Here is a 20,453-nt window from a genome sequence, read left to right as displayed (position 1 = left end):
GAAAAGGAGATATCCATGATGTTACTAAAGAAGGGCTTCTCTGACACAAACATTCTAGGCATGGGAGTAGAGTCCATGTGATAACAGGTTTGTATCGCAGCTCACACTGTGTTGACGTAGGCATCTTGTGATGGGAAAGTGCTTTTTTTTTACAAGCAGCTGGAATACGTATAGGCTATAAAGACATCAACTCGCCTCCGGGCTCCCCAGGATAGGCACTTGGGAATTCACTATCTGCTTTCCAGTTCGGAATGCAATATGGTAAATATTTACCACGACTTGATAGGCTGCTGACATTTACTACTTATTTCTTTTGGTGGGGAGTGCAATTCTGGCAAACCCACATTTAGTGCTTATTCATGATTGTTCCTGAAAAGGTGGTATTTGAGAGGTCTTGAGAAGCCAGGCCTTGTAATCCAGTCTGTTCACAGTCACCTCATGATGCTGTCATCCTAGGCAGTAGAGGTCACTGTTTAAGAGGGCATCATCGAGGAAATTCACATGATTTGCTACACTTCACCTTGTAAATGGTGCAGAATGCAGCTACAAAATAGAATGAATGCCAAAGGTGACAGATTTGATGCATTAAAATGCTTTGTTCCAAGAGATGTTGAGCTGGGCTCTTGGTGGGGCAACAGTCATCAGGATTCATGGTCATTTATTTATCACATATTCAGTGAACCATACAGTGAAATGTGTTGTTTCAACAACCAACACAACCCAATGATTTGCTAGGGAAGCTTGCAAGTGTTGCCACACATTCTGGTGCCAACATAGTATGTCCACAATACTCAGCAGAACGACAGAGAACACAACAAGCAACAAAGCAGCAGCAAAATGAACCGCTTTCCTCGCTCCACAGGCTGCCTTCCAATACCAGCACAGGCCTCTAGTCTCAAGGCTTCAGCCATTGACCTTTGGCTTCAACCTTCAGTATTCATCCTCTGGGCTATCTCATGATGGGACCCCAAACTCCAGCCTCTCATTCCTGGGACAGCTTGGCATCCGTGGAAGTCCTTCATCACGTACCACGTTGCTGGCCTTCAAGTGCACAGTGGAGGCCTGAAATTTCAGCCTGACCTCTAGTTAACCACCTCCCTGTCCTTAATCCCTAATTTGACCTCTAACTCCCCAACATTCCCATTCCTAAACCTTAATTTGACCCTAACTCTCCTCTCTATTTCCAAAATCATCACTGCAGACTTTTAATAAAAAAGCAATTAAAGCTGAGCCATGATTTTCACAGAGACTGCAGCTCAGCGCCAACTTGACCAGCTTCTAGACTATTATTTGTAACACTTTAGCTTTGTACTTGTAGGCATGGGTTTTGGGAGTAAGGGAGTCCATAGCTGAGGTCTGCCCTGTCTTCGCCTGTTCAGCTGCCACACTGTGATTGGCCCAGTTTAGTTACTGGTTAATGGTGACCTCTAGGAATTTGACATGTTGCTGCTCAATAGCAAAGGGAATGGCTGGGGATTTTATCAGATGGTCTTTGCCTATCACTTGTGTTGAACTAACATTATTGGGCATTTATCAGCCTGAACCTGAATTGTCTTTGTCCAGCATTGTTTTTTATTTATTTGTTATTCAGGATCTGGCCTACACTGGTGGTGGCAGCTTTTATTATCCAGGCCAGTTCCTCATGAGAAGCTGTGATGAACTGCCATCTTTAACAGCTGCAGCCCTTTTGGTGAAGGTGTTCCCACATTGCTGTTTGGCGTGGGGTGGAGCTGGAATTCCAGAAATTGTGCTAGTGACGATGAATGACAGACTGTGTATTTCCATGTTGGGAGGATGTGTGGCTCACAGGGTAGCATGCAGGTGGTGGTGTTCCCATTTGTTTGCTAGGTGGTAGACCTTGCAAGTTTGGGTTGTGCTGACTAGGTGAGTAACTAAGATGGATTTTGTGGATGGTGCACGTTGCAGTCACTGTGCAGCAAATATACATTATCAGGCAAGAGAAGAATCTTCCATCACCCTCCTGATTTGTAATTGGCTCAAAAATGTGCACATGCTGGAAACTTGAAACAACAGTAGAAATTTCTACAAGCAAATAATGCTGCAGGGGACTGATCTGGTTAACATTTCAGGTCATAGGTTCTTTGTCAGGAAAAGAAATGTGAGAAAACAAATGTGGTGATTAGTTGCAGAGGAGGGGAGTCTGGAACAATGAGCCAGAATATATGTGGTAGGATGTAGACCAAAGCTGTCAAGATAACAATTATTTTAACACTAGCATTTAGAAACAGAAAAGAGGTAATTAAACTGAAGGGAGAAATGTATCTTTATTTGAAATTGTTAAATTCACTTTTAAGACTTAAGAGTTGCAAGATACTAGGATGAGCTGCAGATCTTTGAGTTCATGTTGGACAATCATTGAAACGTAGACAGGCAGTGGGAAGTTTGGGGTTGACTGGAGACTGAGTGGCAATGTTCTTCAAAGCAGTCACTCAGTCTAGTACTTGGTTTCTCCAGTGTTGAGGTGATCATACAGTGAACACTAAATGCAGTATGATAAATTGTAAGAAGCCTATGTGATTTGCTGCTTCACACAGGAAAGAGTGTTTAGGGCCCTGAATCATGGGAAAAGAAAAGATTTGACATTTGTATATTGGACTGTAAAAGGCCCTCGTATTTCCTTCATAAAGTTGGCAAGGTTTTCCATATAACTGAATTTTTTGTAAGTGTTCTTTTTCCTGTAAAAAGACTGGACAAATTTATTGTCAACTTTCTTATTTTCCTGCAGGAAGAATGCATAATCAGATACAAACTGTTGGCTGAACTTGTTATGAAGAGAAAACAAGCAAAAAGCTGACTGAAAACGAACACTGGTGTCTCTCCAGAAGCAGTAATTTGCTATGGACAAAACGTCTTATGTAAACCTGGACCCTGGTTGTATATGAATGGCTCACATTTTGTTTATGCTAATGTCATGTGCCTTTGTTTTAAAAAGAATCAATGTGCCACCATATCGTACAGAATATTTGGAACGTACTTGTAAATGTGTACAATGCATGTATACATGGATAGTTTTAAATTTTCTCAAAGTAATTTTCTATGCTCCGCCTTGTCATTTCCTTATATCAGCAATAAGTTTGCATTTCTTTCCTTTACAGATTGTCGATCGTCTGATTTCTCATGTTTTAATTGATTACTTTTTATGTAGTAAAGCAAACCAGTATGTTTCAAATCAAAGTAAAATTCAACTGTAAATTAAGATCTTAAAAAATTCATCTTGAAATGACTACATTTTGATTTTGTTGTCTTTTCATGTTATTCTGAAGAACATGTCAGCCTTCGCCATAGTGGTCAGCCTTTATATATGACCCAAGCCAAAGTGTTGTGTTTATCAAGGCTAAACCAGGGTAGGGCTTGTCCTTGGTTAATAGTGTACACAAATGCTTCTAACCCTTTGGGTTCAGCAAGGAGAGCAACATTAAAATTCTGACTGATTTCTTTCTTCATCTGAAAGTTGCTAATGCTAATATAGACACCGGTTCAGACTGATGATGTTGGAGATCTAACTTGAGTTCGCCAAAGCCAGAGTACTTGTTGTCCTTTCCTGCTCGGCTTTGTTCCATCGATTAGCTTTTACTCTTGAGCTTCCAAAGTTGAAGAGGATTTGTTGCAGAAGATAAGAATGCTGTATTACTTTCAGCAATCTGTACATTAATGATAAATTAATATATAGCAAAATCAGCATTAGTAGTAGGTGGAAATAAACCTGTGATGTGTGAATGGTGTAGAAACTTCTAATGGTAATTTTTTTCTGAAGTCCCAAGCATGTAGAAGATGTTGAGAAGACAATGTTGCAAATAAACCATGCAATATCATGTGGTTTTCGGCAACCATGTCCTTTAAAAGTCTGAAACCTCGTGTGTAATATGTGTTAACCCCAGTATGAAGTTTTGTTTGGACAGTAGTTGAAAGGTTTGAAGATCCATTTGATTTATCTATCACTTTCTTATAAATTAACTTATCATTCCTATCAATCTCTACAAATTCATTTACAACAGGCCAAGAGATGAAGTCATAGAGTTCTGCAGCTTGGAAGTGGGTTCTTTGGCCTAACCTGTTCATGCTGAGCAAGATGTCTCTCTACACTCATGTCATGTTCAACATGTTCTACATTTGGCCTATTCCTTTCCCATCCATGTACCTATCCAAATGCTTTATAAAAATGTTGATTGTACCTGCCTCTACTACCTCCTTTGGCATCTTGTTTTATATACACTTCACCCTCTGTGAGGGAAAAGCTTACCCCTCTTCTTGAAATATTTTCCCCTCACATTAATCCTATATCCTCCAGTTTTACACTTTCCTATTCTTTGGAAAAAATTGTGTTGCCTACTCCACCAAGTTTCCAGAACTACACACAGCATTCTAAGTATGACCTACCCATTGTCTTGTACATCTATAACATGGTGTACCAATTCTTACTGTCACTGCCCCTGTCCTTGAAGGCAAGAAGGCTAAATGTCTTCTTTGCTGCATTCTCAACCTTTGTTGCCATTTCAAGGAGGTATGAACTTGCATCAAAGAGCCCTCCTTAAAACATTGTATGTGCCTGGCCGATGTTAGATGACCCAAATGCATTACTTCATACTTAGCGAATTAAACTCCATCCGCTACAGTTCTGCCCAACTTTTCAGCTGGTCTATGTCTCCCTGTATCCTTAGGCAACCATGCTCACTATCTACATCTCCAAGTCTGGAAATGTCAGTGATGGAAAGTATTGGGAATTTGTGTAAAATAGTCTATTCATTCATTTGCAATATAAGGTCTTTAACTGGAACAGTCTACTCTTTTTCCTAGATTCTCTTTATGATTTTGCTTTTCAATATCTTTTCAGAGACCCTGAAAACAGTCCGTGATGAAGTATTCCATCTTCTGAACATAGTATTAAATGATACAGAATGAGACTATTTAACACATCACATCTATTCTGACACTTTGAAAGTTCTACTTTCATCTAAATTGTCTCTGCATTATTTTAGTAACAATCCTATGTTTATGTCACACTGACCAATGTTTACCTCATCAAAATGTTTACACTATTTTCAAAACTTCTATTAAATTATACATTTAACCTTTATTTCAATGAAAATATTACATTTCAAAACAATTGTGCAAGTATCTTTTCTCATTGTTCACTGGCACTAATTAGGACTGTAAAAGAATGACCTGTGCCAATAAGATGGGCTCCATCTAGATTGAAAAGGGACCAGTATCCTATCAGGAAAAGTGAGTACACAGCAAACTTTAGTAAATATGGTGAGTTAAATTGGGTGAGATGAGTGATTTGTGGAGATCGATAGTAAATGAAGCAAGAACAAGCTGGGGGAAAAATGAGAAAAACTACACTGACGGACTGCAGCATCAATACAACAAATTATTCCAGTTAATTCTACATTTTATTTCTCGGGTCAGTTGCTTTGTAAATTATACTTAAGAGGGAATGATTTGATGAGAATGGGGGTGTGGATTAACATGGGGTTAATATAGGGTTAGTGTAAATTAGTGGTTGATGGTTGGCATGGAGACAGTAGTCCGAGAGGCTAGTTGCCATGCTGTATTTCTTTGACTCTAAAAATAAATGCCGGAGTATAACTTGTTCAAAAATTTTAAAATCTAATGGATCTATTTCAGCAGTTGAATTGGAGCAAAGTTCCAGGACAAATCACGCTAACATTGTTGTGCTGTCTAGAAAGAAAGATTGTCATCTTCACAATGAAGGAGTCCTTGCACTGTATTGTGTGACACTGACAGTGTGTTAAGTGGGATGGATTGAGAACCAATCCCAAATCTGGGTTTCCATGCAAGGCTGTCGACCACAGCTGCTGACAGGAGTAGAATTGTTTTCTGGCACAGTCATAATCTTGTGCTTTCTTGTTTCCATCAAGGTGATGAATCAATCTTGGTTCAATAAGGACTGCATATAGGCTAATCAGATACAGTACATGAAATAGAGATGAACGACCCCACAGCTATCAAGTCAAGGCTCTGCAGTTTGTTTCACCCTATCATAAATAGTGGTGAATAGTAAATAGTCCTAGTAATGGGAAGAAAGGTCTTCAGGAACTTCCCATTGTCATTGAAAATAGAGTCCAGCCAAAGACAAAGTTAAACTATTTGCATTCATGTTTTGCCAGGTGGTCATGAAAATGATTAATTTTTGCTTCTACCTGAGATCTTCATCATCACAATCTTTAGCCAGTTTGATTCTTCCATGTGATATGAGGGAATGCCTGAGAACTCGATCCAGAAAAGAGTTTAGGATAAGACAATATCCTGAATGAGAAATGAAAATACATCCTTGGTGTAGCTGTTCCACTATAGTTGCAGCACAGGTATCTACCTGACAAAGTGGAAACATGTTCAGGTATGTCATCCAGAAGTATCTGGTTACTTATCAACCAGTCAATTTCCTTTCAAATCATTAGGTAAAGATTAATGATACTTAGTGATACTCGGTTTGTATTTTGCCAATTTCATTCAGGTCCTGATGCACAATTGTCTGGGTCCTTGGTGTTTCAATGCTGATCATAGCCCAGGTCAATAAATGATCAATCAAATTAAGAACAATATACAATACTGTTAGGTTCCTAATCTTGCAAAGGAGATGCAGGAAGAAATAATGCAAACAGATTAGAAAACTACTAAGAAAAAAATGAGGGATTTATCATGAAATTAATTGCCTAGAAGAGATAAGGAATTTGTGCAATCTGTGCAGGACAGCTTTCTAACTTGCTCAAGAAGTCTAGAGGTGAAGGAAGATGGAAGGAGTGGGAGATAGATTCAAGATGATACAGAAGGAATAGAGCAGAATTGAAGAAAAACATTAAAAGCATGCATTTCAAAAGATAAAATCTTACTTGATAAATTCCATTGAATTTTTCTAAGGAACAAAGCTCAAACCAGGGCCATTGTTGATGTGATTCTCTATATTATCAAGCAGCTACACAATAGACTAGTGAAAACAATTAAATCTTGTAGAACTTGTAAATCCATTCAGGATCATGGATAGCTGTTCAAAATGGTAGAAGCTTAAAGTGTCTCCCACGCGATCAATGCTCAGGCCATTGTGTCCACAGTATTGATCAAGAGAAGTACAATTTCTAAATTTGCATTTTGCCAAGTCTTGACAGGATAGTATATATCTAAAGAGGATTGATAACAAATTGCAAAAAATTTATGCAAAATGACCATATAAATTGGCAAGTGATATTTAGCACACAAATGAGATATATTACATCTTTGTAAGGAAATGAGGTCAGACTAGAAAATGAGGATGAAAATGAATACAAAAGCATTGTGGAGATACAAATGGAAGGATTGAAAGTAGAACAAATAAGCCCATAAAAAGCAAACTCAGCAGCAGGCTTTATTTCTGGAGGTATAGGATTTGAAATGTTGTTATTGTTTCAAATCTCTGTAGGGCTGCACTGTATGTAATTATATTAATTATAATTATATGTAATTTGTAAAGAAAACGTGGAGGGACTGGAGCAGCTCCAAAAGAGATCTACAGGTTTGCTGCCAGGGGCAGACATGGGACCTCAAACCACAATTCATTGCGAATTTCTGCCCTCACTTACCTTGTTAAAATGCAACACTTTGCACACGTCTGAATTGAATTCCATCTGCTATTCCTTGGCCCACTTTCCCAACTGATCTAGATGCTGTAACATTAAAAACACTCACTCTTCACCACTTTGCCAATTTTAATGTTATCTGCAAATTTACTAATCAGTGAGATTGTTTATAAATTTGACAAAAATTCTGCCAGCCTCGCCCTTCCTTCTTAACAAGAACCTGCTGTCCCTATCTCTTGTTTAAAAGTCTCTCACTGGCCAGATATCCTGCAAACAGCCTCTTCCAATCAACTTTTAAGAGTTTTTTGTCTAGTGCATTGAAATTGGCATTCCTCCCAATTTACTACCTTTATTTGAGGACCAGTCTTCCTGAACATATTAGGCTGAGCAAGAGGTTTGTGTGTCTGTGGGACCAATGATCACAATTCTATTTGTTTCAAGATTCTCTGGAGAAAGACAGGACTGGTCCTCAAGTAAAGGTACAAATTTTGTAAGTATGTCTGTCTGTCTAGGGAACTTACTGGATACTTAACAAATTCTGCCATATCTAATCCTTTATCACTAACATGGCCCGAAGTCAACATTAAGGAAATTAAGACCACCTACTATTACAATTCTATTAATTCTCTACCTCTGTGATTTTCCTACATATATTCTCTAATTCCCACTGATTGGGGCCTCTTGAAAGTGATTGACCCTCTTTTATTGCTAAGTTCAACTCAAATGGCCTTGCAGGACTTTCCACTGGGATAACCTATCTAAATACAGCTATGATGTTCTCCCTACGTGGTAGTGTAAAGTGCCCCTCCTCATTTCCACCTGTGCCATCCAGGAAGCAATTGTACCCAGGAGTATTGAAGTGCCAGTCCTGTCCATCCTTACAGTTATGTTTCCATAATAACTATAACATTGTAATCCAATGTGTCCATCTCAGTCTGCTTTGCCTGTCAGGCTTCTTGCATTAAAATAAATGCAGTTTAACCCATCAGATCTTTCACACTTCCTTTCCTTCTCCTGCTAACCTCTATATTGGCTTCATCTTTTTCATCTGATACACTTGTATTTTGGGTCCCCCAGAATAATTTAAACCCTAATGAGTAGCACTAGCAAGGATGTTGATCCCTCTCCAGTTCAGATGATACACATCCTTCTTGTACATGTCGCCTCTGCCCCAGATCTCAATGCTCAGAGAAGTTGAAGCTCTCCCTCTGTACCAGCTCTTCTGCTACACATTTGTTTTATGCTTCAATTCTTCACCTGATGGCATGTGGTACAGGGAGTTAGCTTGAGATTACAACTGTACAGGCCTTGCTCTTCGACTATCTGCCTCTCTACATTCACTTAGCTGGACCTCATGTCCCTTCCTGCCCACAGACTATGACCCTCTGGCTCCTCACTCTCCCCTTTCAGAATGCCCTTTTCCTGTTCAGAGATATCATTGATCCCGGCAGCATTCTGGAATCATACACAGCAAAAACCCATCTGTATCCCCTACCCCATCCACTCTTGCTTCACCTTTGACCAACTTCACTGTTCAACAGAACCAGTCATAGTACCACTCATCTGACTGCTGCTGCTTTCCCCTGTGATGCCATTCCCACCTCCATCACCAATAGAAGTATCAAAAGCACTATACTTATTAGGGAGGGGAAATGGCCACAGGGGACTCGGTATTAATTATCTGCTCCTACTGTATTATGACCACTTTCCTTAAACTCACATCTTATAACACTTTCTATTTCCTGCATGCTCTTCAGTGAGTCCAACTGATCCAAGTGGTCTTTGTATATAGAGTCTTGCTCCTGGCTTTGTGTGTGAGGCTGCTGGCCCATCTGTCATTAAGGAGTGTGCCTTTAAGGCTGACATTCCATGGTACCGTCTGATGAAGTGGCTGTATTTGTGTCCTAACTGTTCACATGGCCCAATTAGACACTGCATAGATTGCAGTCTAGCATTTTCAGGTCATAAAACACAATAACATTTGTGTTTCAAACTAAGCTCTCAACTTTGTATGTGGATCTAAATTGGTGCCTGCTCCACACCATGCTTCAGTGCACCAAAAAAAGGATAAAAATCTAAGCTTGTGAATCTAATTCTTCAAACCATCAAAACAACTTCTCGAAATATTCACAGGCTACCTAGACTCTTTTCCACACCTATCACCATCACCAACAGCAGTCTTCATTAAGGTCATCAATGTTTTTAATACTGCCCTTTTCATGGAATAACTATTCATTTTCTTACCTACACTACTTTGCAAAATGTCTGTATCTGCACCGATTACATGTATATTCCTCCCATTTGGAATATATTTCCATCCAATTTGCCCCAGCAAATGCAATACTGCAAATGTTTTGGGCATTGACTTTCATCTAGCACCCTGCTTACATATCAAAGTCCTCATCCAGTATTTGGAATCTTTCATACATCTTACTGTGGCATCAATTTCAAATTAGCAACTTTATCATTTCCTTTCTTTCTGTGTTCAGTAAATTTCCATGCATATTAAGTTCAATGGTTTGATTTTTTGCTCTGTTTTTGGAGATTGACTATACCTGAAGCTAATGGTTTGTTGCCTTCTACATGTGAATATTATTGTCGCCAACAACAATTCTCCCATGAAATATGCAGGAAGAATGAATATTATAGCAGAGATTAAAATAATTAGTTTTTAAATGCCTCGACAATAAACCATTATTGCATATCAATGCAATCAAAAAAGATGGAATCAGATTACAGCTTGGAAAAGGAAGGGAAATTTATGACCACTAATCAAAGTTCAAGGTAGTTGCCTTGCTCAAGATATTGCAGGTTGTGATTTCATTTCAGTTTGTTTTGCCACAGAGTCAAGTGAAATAAGTAGAGTTGCAAAAGGAACATACAAGTCTGACATCAGATTCAATAGAACCTGGAGAAGAATCGGGTTTAATATCACTAGCGTGTCATGAAATTTGTTAATTTTTTGCCGGCAATACCATACAATACATAATAATAGAAGAAAAAAACATGAATTACAATATATGTACATAATATATTAAATAGTTAAATTAGTGCAAAATAGAAATAAAAAGTAGTGAGGTAGTGTACATGGGTTTCATGTCCATTCAGAAATTGGATGGCAGAGGAAAAGAAACTTCCCAAATCGTTGTGTGTAAGCCTTCAGCCTTCTGTGCTTCCTTCCTGATGGTAGAAATGAGAACAAGGCATAACCTGGTTGATGGGGGGCGGGGGGGGGGCCAGGGGGTCCTTAATGATGGATGCCAACTTTTTGAGGCAACACTCCTTGAAGATATCCTGGATGCTACTGAGGCTAGTGCTCATAGAGCTAAGTTTACAACTCTATGCAGGTCATTTTGATCCTCTGCAATAGCCACCCCACCCTCTACCTCATACCAGATGGTGACGCAGCCAGTTAGAATGGTCACAATACATCTGCAGAAATTTGTGAGTGTTTTTGGTGACATGCCAAATCACTTCAAACTCCTGATGAAATCCAGCTACTATTGTGCCTTCTTTGTAGCTGCATCGATATATTGGGCCCAGGATTGACGTTCAGAGATATTGATACCCAGGGACTTGAAGTTGCTCACTTTTTCCCCTTCTGATCTCTGTGAGGACTGGTGTGTGTTCCCTCATTTTACTGTTTCGGAAGTTCACAATCTGTTCTTTGGAGTTACTAAGGTGGCTCGGGTTCTATCAAAGTCCCTGATCTGCAACAGGGCTCAAACTGTGATTTTTCATGGCGGATGAGTTTCCGCTTTTGGAGCTCATCAACTGACTGTTTTCCAAGTCTTGAGCATCCTGAATGATGGCACCGCTGAGGTGTAGCCCTGCACGGCCCTGTGGATTTCAAGTTCCACGCTGGTGTTGCCATTTGAGGTGTGGGGAGAAAAGGAACATAAGGATGTGGCTGCAGAAGCTGTGGATGAAGGTCTCTGTAGTTGAGCGACTTCTCCTCTCCCCCCCTCTCCCCCCCTCCTCCCCCCCTCTCCCCCCCTCCTCCCCCCCTCCCCCCTACACACTCCCACACACACATCTATCGGGGAGAGTTTGCTGTTGATTCTCAAGTCAGAGAATCTCAGAATAAAGCGAAATGGCAGACTGTAACCTCAAAACAGCAATTGTTTGTTGGTCTCCCCTTTCACTGTGAAATGGGTGATACCTCTTTGTCCCTTGTTAGTGAGAGAGAGAAAGAGAGAGAGCCTGTGGCATGCTGAACTATCGGGTAAATAACAGTTTTTGTTGACTGCAGATCATGGTCTCTTTGGGGGCTTTGCTATTGCTTGGTGGGTAGTGGGCACTGATGCTTTCTGCTGAAATGTGTGAGGGGATGTTGATGCTTTGCTGCTACTTGTGCAGAACAGGAGGGAGAGGGGCTATGGGGTTCTAACACTTTCTGTCATTCATTCTTTTGGGGTTCTGTTATTCATGGATGTCTGTGAAGAGTAAGAGTTTCTGTTTTTATACTGTATATACTCTCTGATAACAAATGGAACCATTTGAACCATTTGGTCTTATGGTATTGAGTGAAAGGTTGTTTTTGTGACGCCACTCAACTAGCTGATAGATCTCACTCCTGTACTCCCTCTCATCTCCACCTGAAATTCTGCCAACAATGGTTGTATTGTCAGCAAACTTACAGATGGCATTTGAGCTGTGCCTGGCCACACAGTCATGGGTAGAGAGAAAGAGAGTAGAGCTGTGGGCTAAGCACACATCCCTAAAGTGCGATGGTGTTGATTGACAGCAAGGTGGAGATGTCATTTCCAATCCGCACAGGTTGCGGTCTTCAGGTTGGAAGTCAAGGATCCAGTTCCAGAAGCCCAGGTCTGTCTGGAGTTTTTTGATTAGAACCATAGGGATGAAGGAAGCCACCCTGAACAGAGATGATAATTTACAAGGAGGGCAGGGCAGATTTAGTTGAATGGGCCAGTACTAATTTTGAAAAGAAGCAAACATATTTATTATATTTTCCTAGCCACAAACATGACAATGTTCAGTTGTTATGCTGAAAATCATGATGGTTGCATTTATTTCTATTTAGTCCTTGTAACTAAAATAAAATCTAACAAGCATATGATCCAGGGTTAGAATAAATAACGGATTAAATAATGCTGTGTAAATCAAAGCAAACACAATGAAAATAAATAAGTATTCAAAATTACATTTTATATAGTTCATTTTACATGAGTGTGTACCTATGCACGATAGGGTATGTAAATTTCCTTGACTCCAATGTTGGAAGTGTTTCAGAACACTCTATATTTCTTTCTTTTGAATCTGATGAGTAAAGGTAAAGGTTAATTTTATCTCCCATTCTGGAGCAGAGTAGGGTAAAAAAAAAGTAGCAGATGGAGCCATTTGAGGGAGGGGGGGGAAGTGGATTCCAGTACTTATAGCCTTTTAGTCCCTGTTTATCTTCCTCCAACAGCTGTCTCTATCATTTCCCCCTTTATTTTTCCTCGACTGCTTCCACCAATCATCACCTGCCTCTGGCTTCTAACTCCACCTCCTCCTCCTCTGCAGTCTCTTGTATCTCTGTATTGTTAACGTTGCCTGGGAAGAATTGAAAGGTCTTTATTTATGGTCTGCAATATGTCATTTTGGCATTAAAATTGCTCTTTCATGCAATCAGTGGTGATTCAAATTGTGTTGAGTGACATTTGGAAAAGCAGCTTGGGTCAGGTCATGAAGTGGTATAACAATTTGGAACAAGTTCATCATCAAAATCATTCCTGTTCAGCTTAATTTTCCATTTCCCCAATTTGCATTAGTTCAAGGCGCTCTCTTGCAGATGGATTCCCTCACATATTGGTCTTCAAAGGTAATCATTTAACATTTTCACAAATATGTGATCATTTTTACAGGCTTTCAATTCATCGGCTTCAGAACCTTGTAGAATTACTGGTAACACCAGTAATTGAGTCTAAGATCTTACAATGTTCGCTCTAATGTTTCACTGGCTTCTTTGTGACCCTTTAAACATTCATCCCAGACATTAAGTTTACAGTTTTTTCCTTTGCATTTTCCTGACTAATGTTACATATGGAGCCTTCAAATTTGTAAAATGTAAGTGATGTTTTAAAGCTAAATGTGCATTCCCACCCCCATCAAGTAGGTTGAAGCAATGCTTGATGATGCCATGCCTAGGGCAATCATGTTTGGTCTTTGAACTTTTGCCTAAATCAGATTAATAAGGAAAGTTCTTCTCATTCCACCTGATGCAATATTTTTAAAAAACATTATTTTAAACAGCCACTATAATGACATCTAAGACATTCTTTAGAAATCCCACTAAGCTTGATTCAATGTATGTACTTGTTGACATGGTTTAACATCGTGAACGGCAGATGCAATTTCTCTGCTCTTTACTCTGCCCTGGACTGTCTGGGCAACAGGAATACAGATGTCAGGCTGATGATCATTGATTTCACTTGGCATTCTGCAAAATTATTCTATTGGTAGATTGGCAGAGGAGACAGTCAGTAGCTTTAAATTCCTGACAGTTAATGTACTGGCTGACCTGTCCCGTGTCAACACATTGATGCAAATGCCTTTTTTAGAAGTGTAAGGTGGTTCTGCATATCAGGTGTACACTGACTAGTTGCATTGGTTGTATAAGAATTCAAATGCACAGGAGCATAAGAATCATAATAGTAGCCAAGATGTGGGGTTAAGATTGCAAAGGGAGCTGGAAAAGACATGTAATAAGGGTAACCATGCAATTGTAATGGGGGACTTCAATCTGCAAGGAGATTGGGAAAATAAAGCTGGTGTCAGATTACAAGAGAAGGAATTTGTTGAATGCCTTCGAGATGGCTTTTTAGAGCAACCTGTGCTTAACCCTACTTGGGGAAAGGATATCTTAGATTGGGTGCTGTGTAATAACTCAGATCCTATTAAGGAGCTTAACATAAAGGAACTCTTAGGAGGCAGTGATCATAACATGATAGAATTCATTCTGCAATTTGTATCTGTATTGCAATGGAATAAAGGGAATTACAGAGGCATGAGAGAAGAGCTTGCCCAGGTGGATTGGAGGAGGATACTGGCAGGGATTTTGGCAGAGCAGAGATGGCTGAAGTTTCTGGGAATAGTTCACAAGGCGTGGGATAGATATGTTCCACAGAGGAAGTTCTCAAGTGGCAGGGGAAGGGATCTGTGGCTGTCAAAGGAAGTTAAGGTCTGCATAAAAGCCAAGGAAAGGGCATATAAAGTAGACAATAGGTGCAGGAGTAGGCCATTCGGCCCTTCAAGCCAGCACCGCTCTCTGTGATCATGGCTGATCATCCACAATCAGTAGGAATTCTGCAGATGCTGGAAATTCAAGCAACACACATCAAAGTTGCTGGTGAACGCAGCAGGCTGTTATGTGCTGCTATTGTGACTCCCGTTTCCCCTAACCCCACCAATACTCTGCAATCCCGTCTCCCTCAGATCCCATCGTCAACTCCTCTCACACCAACCCTCCCCTCTCCACTGACACTCCCGCCTCCCCCCTCTGATCCCAGCTCTCATCCGTGCCGGGTCTTTACCATCCCCTCCGACCTTCAACCGTCGGAGGCAGAGCGCTCGGTCCTCAGTAAGGGCCTCACCTTTGTACCCCTTCGCCCACACCTCAGCGAGTTCCGTGTTCGCCATGATGCGGAACTCTTCTTCCGCCGTTTCCGTCTCCGAGCCTACTTCTTCGGCAAGGATTCTTCCACCCCCACCGATGATCCCTTCTCCCGTCTTCAACCCTGCTCTTCTTCATGGACACCCCGCTCTGGTCTTCTGCCTGCTCTGGATCTCTTTATTGCGAACTGCCGACGGGACATCAACCGTCTCGACTTCACCGCACCTTGTCCCCATTCCAACCTCACTCCTTCGGAACGCTCTCCTCTCCACTCCCTCCGCACCAATCCTAACCTTATTATTAAACCCGCCGATAAGGGGGGTGCTGTTGTAGTCTGGCGTACTGACCTCTACCTTGCCGAGGCACAGCGGCAACTCGCGGATACCTCTTCTTATTTACCCCTCGATCGTGACCCCACTAAGGAGCACCAGGCCATTGTCTCCCACACCATCACCGACTTTATCCGCTCAGGGGATCTCCCATCCTCTGCTACCAACCTTATAGTTCCCACACCTCGCACTTCCCGTTTCCACCTCCTACCCAAGATCCACAAGCCTGCCTGTCCTGGCAGACCTATTGTCTCAGCGTGCTCCTGCCCCACCAAACTCGTTTCTGCATACCTCAACACGGTTTTATCCCCCCCGTTCACTCCCTTCCGACCTATGTTCGTGACACTTCTCACGCTCTTAAACTTTTCGATGATTTTAAGTTCCCTGGCCCCCACCGCTTTATTTTCACCATGGATGTCCAGTCCCTATATACTTCCGTCCCCATCAGGAAGGTCTCAAAGCTCTCCGCTTCTTTTTGGATTCCAGACCTAATCAGTTCCCCTCTACCACCACTCTGCTCCGTCTAGCGGAATTAGTCCTTACTCTTAATAATTTCTCCTTTGGCTCCTCCCACTTCCTCCAAACTAAAGGTGTAGCTATGGGCACCTATGGGTCCTAGCTATGCCTGCCTTTTTGTTGGCTTTGTGGAACAATCTATGTTGCGTACCTATTCTGGTATCTGTTCGATAACGGGCAAGAACCCGTTCGATAACGGGCAAGAACCTGGTCATCAGGTGTGAGGTGCTCTCAGGGCTGCTGTACTTGGCGCAGGTCTGGCCCGTCCCCCGCTCCTACAGCTCGGAAATCACCCGGGCTGTCTTCAGATTCGTCTGGGGATCCAAGATGGAGCGGGTGAGACGGACCGCCATGCACAAGTCCCTGGACAATGGGGGCAAGAACGTCCCCAATGTCGCCCTCACCCTGATGGCCAGCTTCGTGTGTGGCTGCATCAGGTTGTGTGTAGAGCCCAGGTATGTGGGCACAAAGTACTACTATGTGCCCAGGTTCTACCTGTCGCCCTGGCTACGAAGGATGGGTCTGGCCCCACTCCCGCGCAACGCCCCCGTCAGCTGGTCGTTGCCCCCTTACCTGTCCTTCGTAGAAAAATTCTTCAAGACCAACGCATTTGACCACAGGGCCATCAGGCAGTGGTCGGCACGTAGTGTCCTGCAGGCACTGCAGGAGAAGGACGTGATGGACACAGTGGCGTGGTTCCCTGAGCAGACCGTCCAGTTCATCTGGCAAAATGCCTCATCGCCAGATCTCACCAACAGGCACAAAGACCTCGCCTGGCTGGCGGTGAGAGGGGCCCTCCCAGTCAGATCCCTCCTGTACGCCCGGAACAGTTCCTCCACACCCCACTGCCCACGGGAGGACTGTAATGGGGTGGAGTCGGTGGCTCACCTCTTTGCACACTGTGGGTTCGCAAAGAAGGTGTGGAAGAGAATGGAAGGGACAGTACTAAGATTCATGCCCAGCAGCTGCGTTACCGAGGACTCCGTGATCTACGGGCTGTTCCCGGGGACGCACACGGAGACCAACATCCGGTGCTGCTGGCAGATCATCAATTCGGTGAAAGACGCTCTTTGGTCGGCCCGAAACTTGATGGTCTGCCAGCTGACGGAGATGTCCGTGACTGAATGCTGCCGACTGGCACACTCTCGTCTGCAGGAGTACGTTCTGAGGGATGCACTCAAACTTGGTGCAGCCACCGCGAAGGCCCAGTGGGGAAGGACCACAGTTTAACGTTCATCATGGTCCATTTCCGACACCTCCCTCCCCTTTCTAGATCTTTCTGTCTCTGTCTCTGGAGACAGCTTATCCACTGATGTCTACTATAAGCCTACTGACTCTCACAGCTATCTGGACTATTCCTCTTCTCACCCTGTCTCTTGCAAAAACGCCATCCCCTTCTCGCAATTCCTCCATCTCCACCTCATCTGCTCTCAGGATGAGGCTTTTCATTCCAGGATGAGGGAGATGTCCTTTTTTAAAGAAAGGGGCTTCCCTTCCTCCACCATCAACTCTGCTCTCAAATGCATCTCCCCCATTTCACGCACATCTGCTCTCACTCCATCCTCTCGCCACCCTACTAGGAATAGGGTTCCCCTGGTCCTCACCTACCACCCCACCAGCCTCCGGGTCCAACATATTATTCTCCGTAACTTCCGCCACCTCCAACGGGATCCCACCACTAAGCACATCTTTCCTTCCCCCCCCCCTGCTTTCCGCAGGGATCGCTCCCTGCGCGACTCCCTTGTCCATTCATCCCCCCCCATCCCTCCCCACAGATCTCCCTCTCAGCACTTATCCTTGTAAGCGGAGCAAATGCTACACATGCCCTTACACTTCCTCCCTTACCACCACTCAGGGCCCCAAACAGTCCTTCCAGGTGAGGCGACACTTCACCTGTGAGTCGGCTGGGGTGATATACTGCGTCCGGTGCTCCCATTGTGGCCTTTTATATATTGGCGAGACCCGACGCAGACTGGGAGACCGCTTTGCTGAACATCTATGCTCTGTCCGCCAGAGAAAGCAGGATCTCCCAGTGGCCACACATTTTAATTTCACATCCCATTCCCATTCTGACATGTCTATCCACGGCCTCCTCTACTGTAAAGATGAAGCCACACTCAGGTTGGAGGAACAACACCATATATTCCGTCTGGGTAGCCTCCAACCTGATGGTATGAACATTGACTTCTCTAACTTCCGCTAATGCCCCACCTCCCCCTCGTACCCCATCTGTTATTTATTTTTATAAACACATTCTTTCTCTCACTCTCCTTTTTCTCCCTCTGTCCCTCTGACTATACCCCTTGCCCATCCTCTGGGTTTCCCCCTCCCTTGTCTTTCTCCCTGGACCTCCTGTCCCATGATCCTCTCATATCCCCTTTGCCAATCACCTGTCCAGCTCTTGGCTCCATCCCTCCCCCTCCTGTCTTCTCCTATCATTTTGGATCTCCCCCTCCCCTCCCACTTTCAAATCTCTTACTAACTCTTCCTTCAGTTAGTCCTGACGAAGGGTCTCAGCATGAAACGTCGACTGTACCTCTTCCTAGAGATGCTGCCTGGCCTGCTGCGTTCACCAGCAACTTTGATGTGTGTTGATCCACAATCAGTATCCAGTTCCTGCCTTATCCCCATAACCTTTGATTCCACTATCTTTAAGAGCTCTATCCATCTCTTTCTTGAAAGCATCCAGAGACTTGGCCTCCACTGCCTTCTGGGGCCGAGCATTCCACATATCCACCACTCTGGGTGAAAAAGTTTTTCCTCAACTCCGTTCTAAATGGCCTACCCCTTATTCTTAAACTGTGGCCTCTGGTTCTGGACTCACCCATCAGCAGGAACATGCTTCCTGCCTCCAGCGTGTCCAATCCCTTGATAATCTTATATGTTTCAATCAGATCCCCTCTCATCCTTCTAAATTCCAGTGTATACAAGTCCAGTCGCTCCAATCTTTCGACATAAGACAGTCCCGTCATCCCGGGAATTAACCTTGTGAACCTACGCTGCACTTCCTCAATAGCAAGAATATCCCTCCTCAAATTTGGAGACCAAAACTGCACACAGCACTTCAAGTGTGGTCTCACCAGAGCCCTATACAGCTGCAGAAGGACCTCTTTGCTCCTATACTCAATTCCCCTTGTTATGAAGGCCAGCATGCCATTAGCTTTCTTCACTGCCTGCTGTACCTGCATGCTTGTTTTCAGTGACTGATGTACAAGACCACCTAGATCTCGTTGTACTTCCCCTTTTCCTAACTTGACTCCATTTAGATAATAATCTGCCTTCTAGTTCTTACCACCAAAGTGGATAACCTCACATTTATCCACATTAAACTGCATCTGCCATTGATCCGCCCACTCACCCAGCCTGTCCAAGTCACCCTGCATTCTCATAACATCCTCCTCACATTTCACACTGCCATTCAGTTGTGTCATCTGCAAATTTGCTAACGTTACTTTTAATCCCTTCATCTAAATCATTAATGTATATTGTAAGCAGCTGCGGTCCCAGCACCGAGCCTTGCAGTACCCCACTGGTCACCGCCTGCCATTCCGAAAGGGACCCGTTAATCGCTACTCTGTTTCCTGTCAGCTAGCCAATTTTCAATCCATGTCAGTACTGTGCCCTAATTTTGCCCACTAATCGCCTATGTAGGACTTTATCAAAGGCTTTCTGAAAGTCCAGATACACTACATCCACTGGCTCTCCCTTGTCCATGTTCATAGTTACATCCTCAAAAAATTCCAAAAGGTTAGTCAAGCACAATTTCCCCTTCGTAAATCCATGCTGACTCGGACCTATCCTGTTACTGCCATCCACATGTGTCGTAATTTCATCTTTTAAAATTGACTCCAGCATCTTTCCCACCACCGACATCAGGCTAACTGGTTTATAATTCCCTGTTTTCTCTCTCCCTCCTTTCTTGAAAAGTAGGACAACATTAGCCACCCTCCAATCCACAGGAACTGATCCTGAATCTATAGAACATTGGAAAATGATTACCAATGCATCTACGATTTCTAAAGCCACCTCCTTAAGTACCCTGGGATGCAAACCATCAGGTCCCGAGGACTTATCAGCCTTCAGACCCAACAGTCTATCAACACGATTTCCTGCCTAATATAAATTTCCTTCAGTTCATCCATTACCCTAGGTCCTTTGGCCACTATTATATCTGGGAGACTGTTTTTGTCTTCCCTAGTGAAGACAGATCCAAAGTACCTGTTCAACTTGTCTGCCATTTCCTTGTTCCCCGTAATAAATTCACCCTTTTCTGTCTTCAAGGGCCCAATTTTGGTCTTAACTATTTTTTCCCTATAAAAATGATGGGAAGTTGGATGATTTGGAAGCTTTTAAAATCCAACAAAAGGCAACTAACAAAGCTAAAAGAAGGGAAAAGAT

At 42.9% G+C, this 20,453-nt stretch overlaps 1 protein-coding gene across 2 annotated transcripts in view; it reads left to right on the top strand.

The window, feature by feature from the left end:
* The window catches only part of dnajc1 (DnaJ (Hsp40) homolog, subfamily C, member 1), a 172,153-nt gene extending 168,270 nt beyond the window's left edge, over window positions 1-3,883 (top strand). Inside the window, exon 11 of one of the 2 annotated variants that reach the window (XM_072253819.1) lies at window positions 2,747-3,883. In XM_072253819.1, the coding sequence (XP_072109920.1) occupies window positions 2,747-2,815 (69 nt within the window). In that variant the 3' untranslated portion in view covers window positions 2,816-3,883. The remainder of the gene's footprint in view (window positions 1-2,746) is intronic. The other variant, XM_072253818.1, reaches the window with a different exon arrangement.
* Window positions 3,884-20,453: the final 16,570 nt, after the last annotated feature.

The sequence above is a fragment of the Mobula birostris genome, chromosome 3 (assembly GCF_030028105.1).
Source record: "Mobula birostris isolate sMobBir1 chromosome 3, sMobBir1.hap1, whole genome shotgun sequence".
NCBI lineage: Eukaryota > Metazoa > Chordata > Chondrichthyes > Myliobatiformes > Myliobatidae > Mobula > Mobula birostris.
The sequence above is the reverse complement of the archived record's forward strand: the minus strand, read 5'-3'. Positions and strand labels throughout refer to the sequence as shown.